Source organism: Anopheles moucheti, assembly GCF_943734755.1.
Source record: "Anopheles moucheti chromosome X unlocalized genomic scaffold, idAnoMoucSN_F20_07 X_unloc_1, whole genome shotgun sequence".
Classification (NCBI taxonomy): Eukaryota; Metazoa; Arthropoda; class Insecta; order Diptera; family Culicidae; genus Anopheles; species Anopheles moucheti.
The window spans coordinates 1770838-1775978 of NW_026453515.1; the positions used below are offsets into that span (position 1 = coordinate 1770838).

Below are 5141 nucleotides of genomic sequence, written 5' to 3' on the forward strand. Positions count from 1 at the left end.
GAAGATTTTATGCATAATGATATGTGGTGGATTGGTCCAGAATGGTTGAGAAAAGGTCAAGATAATTGGCCAGTTGATGTTTGTTTTGGCAAGTGTGAGAATGTACCAGAACAAAAAGCCGTAGTCCTTGTCATGACAGAGAAGCAACAGGAAGAACACGAATTGTTCTCTCGGTATTCATCATGGTCAAAACTTAGAAGAATCATCGCAGTTTGGATGCGATATTTTAGTATTTTGAGAAGAGATGGTGACACAAGCAGTAAATGGCTTTCAAGTGAAAACTTACGTGCAGCGGATAGAGCGTTGTGCAGAATAGCACAGAGAGATAGTTTTAGCGACGAACTCAAGGCGTTAAAGCATGAGCAGCAAGTATCACAGAAGTCGCCGATGAAGTGGTTTAAACCAATATTGAGTGAAGATGGTTTAATTCGTGTTGGAGGTAGACTGGGGAACTCGATAGAGCCACACAATGCGAAGCATCCAATCATCATCCCTGGACAGCACACATTGGCTCGATTAATAGTGAAGTATTACCATGCGCAGATGTTACATGCGGGCCCTCAACTTGTGTTAAGCACGATCAGACAACATTACTGGATTGTTGGCGGCCGCAATCTAGTAAGACAGATAGTCCATGAGTGCTTCACTTGTTTCCGATGTAAGCCAACACCTGTTGTACAGCCGATGGCAGAGTTACCAGCAAGTCGTGTCACCCAAGCTAGACCATTCGCCATATGTGGAGTCGATTATTGTGGTCCAGTGTATGTGAAGGGCAAACACCATCGCGCAGTTCCGACGAAAACCTATGTTGCGATATTCGTGTGTTTTGTAACGCGTGCAGTACATGTAGAGTTAGTGTCAGATTTAAGCACTGAAGCGTTTTTAGCGGCACTAAGGAGATTTGTCGGACGGCGAGGTTTGGTGGCGGAGATGTACTCAGATAACGGTACAAATTTTAGAGGTGCTTCAAATGAGCTGCAGGAATTATTCAAGTTGTTAAAGTCGAAAAACCATCAAGAGGCAGTTCAGCTGTGGACTGCCAATCAAGGAATTCAATGGAAATTTATTCCACCTCGCGCCCCTCACTTCGGCGGTTTGTGGGAGGCGGCCGTAAAGTCACTAAAGCATCATTTGCTTAGAGTTTTAGGTACGTCGTCGTTGGCATTCGAGGATCTGGCAACGTTGCTGATCGAGATTGAGTCTTGTCTCAATTCACGACCTATCACCCCCATGACGGATGATCCACTAGATCAGGAAGTACTGACACCCGGGCATTTTCTAACTGGTTCACACATGCATCAAATCCCGGCAATCGATTTGCAAGAAATACCAGCAAATCGACTCAGTCATTGGCGCAGTGTTCAGCAACTAATGCAGCAGTTTTGGAAGCGTTCGCACACGGAGTATTTGCAACAGCTACAAGCCAGAGCAAAGTGGTTGGATCCAGCTACAGCTATTGGACCAGGAATGATGGTGTTAGTAAAAGAAGATAATACCCCTCCAACTCGATGGCCTAGGGGTCGCGTATTGGAAGTCCATACCGGAAAGGACGGAGTAGTCAGGGTGGTAACGTTGCGAACGGCGAATGCGAAAAATGTTGTGCGGCCAGTTTCCAAGATATACATACTACCAAAAGTAACACAAAACCCTTAGGTGTTAGGAGGCAAATAGGAAGTTAAAACATTCATTTTAGGTGGCCGGAATGTTGCGCCTTACGATAGGCAATTCCCGCTGCAGTGTCGGAAGAACCGGTACGACACGAGTATTGGTGAGTGCGGGTACGCTTCACGCTCCAGGAGAGGTAGAATTACAGAAATAGTAGCGAATTACAATTAGTGTGTTAATAAAGCTCGAAGTTGAACAGGTCACAAAAAGAACCTAAGTCGAGTTAGTGAGTTGCGATTATAACGGATCCGAACCGGCCCTCAGTGCGAAAGCGTACAGTTGCACTCAGCAAAAGTGAAGCCAACTACCTTACAACTGTTTGCCGCAAATGGGACGCCAATAAAGGTTTATGGAGAAATTTTGCTGAAAGTGAATCTTGGCCTTCGTCGAGAATTTCTTTGGAGATTCCTGATTGCAGACGTATCGTCAGGGATTATTGGTGCCGATTTTCTACGAAATTTCGATTTATTAATCGATTTAAAACGAAATCGGCTAATCGACAACACTACTCGTCTTGAATCGGCCGGATCACCCGCGGCATCCTGTAAGTACTCCATAAAGTCTTATAATACAGTTTCTTCGTACGCAAATTTACTGGCAGAATTTCCGACCATCACTCGTCTTGCTCCACCGGGAACGGCCAGCCAATCGTCGATCTGCCATCGCAATCTCGACCGAGACGCTTGCCACCGGACAAACTCGAAGCAGCTCGTGCTGAATTCGAGCATTTGATGAAACTTGGCATCTGCAGACCATCAAGCAGCAACTATGCCAGCCCCCTGCATATGGTGAAAAAGGCGGACGGATCTTGGCGACCATGTGGAGACTACCGGGGAAGTGGCAGCTGTCATCCACAGTAAACAGACGCTCCGGTGTGATGCTCGTAAAAAAGCCGAAAATACCGTGCAAAAATAACGTGAGACGGCTAAAATAGTGTTTTAAATCGTTTATTACCGTGCACTTGTGAATTTTATCGTAAAATCCGAACAAAATAGGACGATGATCGCCTAATAACTGTGTTACAAGTCTTCCCCATACATTTTGTATGGGAGACATAAAGTGTAAATTAAACACATTATAACCTTAAGGGAAAAAAAAACACCAAGTGACGTCAATAAAGCATTGTGCTGGCACCGATAAACAGTTTTCATAGCGGTGGAAGCGGAGAAATCGTCGCAAAAAGCGAGTAAAAAGTGCGTGAAAGATCGGCGCAAGCGGCGTCAGGTGTGTCGTCGCGTGTGACTGTGCGCTCGAGCGACGCGTCAGCTCAGGAGATATTTCTACTCCACAGCGCCATCTATCCGCGAGTCCGCTGCCAGCGTTCCCCCGTGGAGTAAAACCAGCCTTAAAGCGCCGATTCTTCCCAAAAGATGTCCACCAGTCGAATCCTGCGCCCGAGGTCGGGATTGACGGACACCAGACCACCGATGGTGGTCGGGCGCAAACTGACGACCGGGCAAGCTTCAGCCACGAACGTCGCTGCAAGCGCCACTAATGCGGGTGCGGTAGCAGCAGCGACGGGAACACCAATGGAGCGGTTGAGAGAGCGACTGGAAGAGCAGCTGGCTCTCCTGCGCACGCAACTGGCGGAGCAGGCTGACCAGTACCGTAAAGACCTGGTGACGATGCAGGAAAATCATCGCTTGGAGGTTCTCCATCTGCGCGAAGAGAATCGCAAGGAGCGCGAAATGGTTGCAGGTCTGCTGGCGCAGCTGGCGTCAACACAGCAAACGCAGCAGCAGCAACAGCAGCTGCCACAACAGCGAGCAGGTGCGGTGACGGCTACGGCGGTGCCGTCTCCGGACCAGGAAGGCGGCTCCTGGGCCGAGGTGGTGCGCCATAAGCCGGCAATCCAGCAGCCGGCTCAGCAGCAACAGCGGCAGTGGCCGCAGCTCCCGCAACGGCAGCAGTCGCAGCGGCAACAGCAGCAACGTCCGCAGCAACATCAAAGCGGACAGCGTTTGGCTGGGCAGCACCAACAACAACAGTGGCAGTTGAAGGGCCAGTTGCTGAGTAGGCAGAACCAGCAACAGCCACGAACGGCAGTGATGGCCAAAAAGTCGCGAAAGCGGCCGGATACAATCGAGGTAATTCCTGCTGACGGTATTAGCTACCTCGAGATGTATAAGGCGATACGCACGAGCTCACATCTCGACGGTATGCAGGAAAAAATTGGCGTTGGAAAGCGCACGCCAAAAGACACACTGCGGCTGCCGCTCAGCCGAGATGTGGACAGTGCCGAGTTGTGCCAACGCATCCGGCAAGCTATCGGCGATAAGGGAGCGGCGTCCGTTCGCACGGAGATGGCCGAGGTGCTGGTTACAAATATCGACTCCTTAGCGAACGAGGATCAGCTACGCAAGGCGGTGTTGACGGCTCTGGGCAAGGAGCACTCGGAGGCCACCATCGAAATGTGGGAGCGGCGAGACGGCACGATGCGTGCCCGCGTTCGTCTGCCTCGGACCGACGCAGATCATCTGGCCGGGAAACGCCTCCTCCTGGGGTATACCTCCTGCTGGGTGTGGGAGGTTCCGAAAACACCGTTGGCGGAGAAACGGTGCTTCCGATGTCTGGAGCGGGGCCACTTCGACGGCCAATGTTCGGGCGACGATCGCTCCAAGGTGTGTATCCGGTGTGGCGCGGAAGGCCACAAGGCAGTGACTTGCATCGGCAAAGTCCGCTGTCTGAAGTGTGGCGGCCCGCACCCGATTGCCTCCGCCTTGTGCAACGCAGCTGCTTCACGATGATTGAGTTCCTCCAAATTAACATCGGGAAGAGCAGGAGTGCTCAGGACATTGCGCTCCAGCGTATGAGGGAGGAGGGAGCCGACGTGATGCTCGTCACGGAGCTCTATGCTGTGCCGGCCAACAACGGAAACTGGGCGTCCGATGATGCACTGAAGGCCGCGATCGTCACCAGCGGCCAACGGTTCCCCATCCAGCGGGTGAGGAGCGTGCAACACCCGGGCATCGTGGCGGCCGAGGTGGCGGGCATTGTTGTCATCTGCTGCTACATTCCGCCAACGGTCGGCCTTCCGGAGTTCGAGCAGCAGATGGACCGGCTGGAGGTGCTAGCGCGAGGCCACCCTTGCGTCCTTTTAGCTGGTGATTTCAACGCGTGGCACGGGGCCTGGGGGAGCGAGCGTGCCAACCTTAAGGGTGTGGCGCTTCTCCAGACGGCGACGAGCCTGGGACTGGAGGTCCTTAACAGCGGTACGGAGCCGACTTTCCTGGGCAACGGAGTGGCTCGGCCCAGCAGGGTGGACGTTGCCTTCGCGAGTCCATCGATCTGCCGCCCGGACGGAGCAGCGGAGGTCATCAGCTCCTGGCGGATCCTCGACAGCTACTCCTACAGCGACCATTGCTACATTCGGTTTGCGGTAGGGCAACAGCCTCGTGCTGGCCAGCGGCCCGGACGGCTGGAAGGCGTTACAGTACGGGAGGCGGGTACTCGCTGGCGAACTCGCCAGTTTTGCC

General features: G+C 52.5%; 1 protein-coding gene across 1 annotated transcript; it reads left to right on the forward strand.

Moving 5' to 3' along the window:
- Nucleotides 1-3035: 3035 nt before the first annotated feature.
- LOC128307520 (uncharacterized) lies at nucleotides 3036-4412 on the forward strand. The gene is made up of 2 exons (XM_053045400.1): nucleotides 3036-3440; nucleotides 3639-4412. The coding sequence occupies exons 1-2, from the start codon at nucleotides 3036-3038 to the stop codon at nucleotides 4410-4412; spliced, it is 1179 nt and encodes a 392-aa protein (XP_052901360.1).
- Nucleotides 4413-5141: the final 729 nt, after the last annotated feature.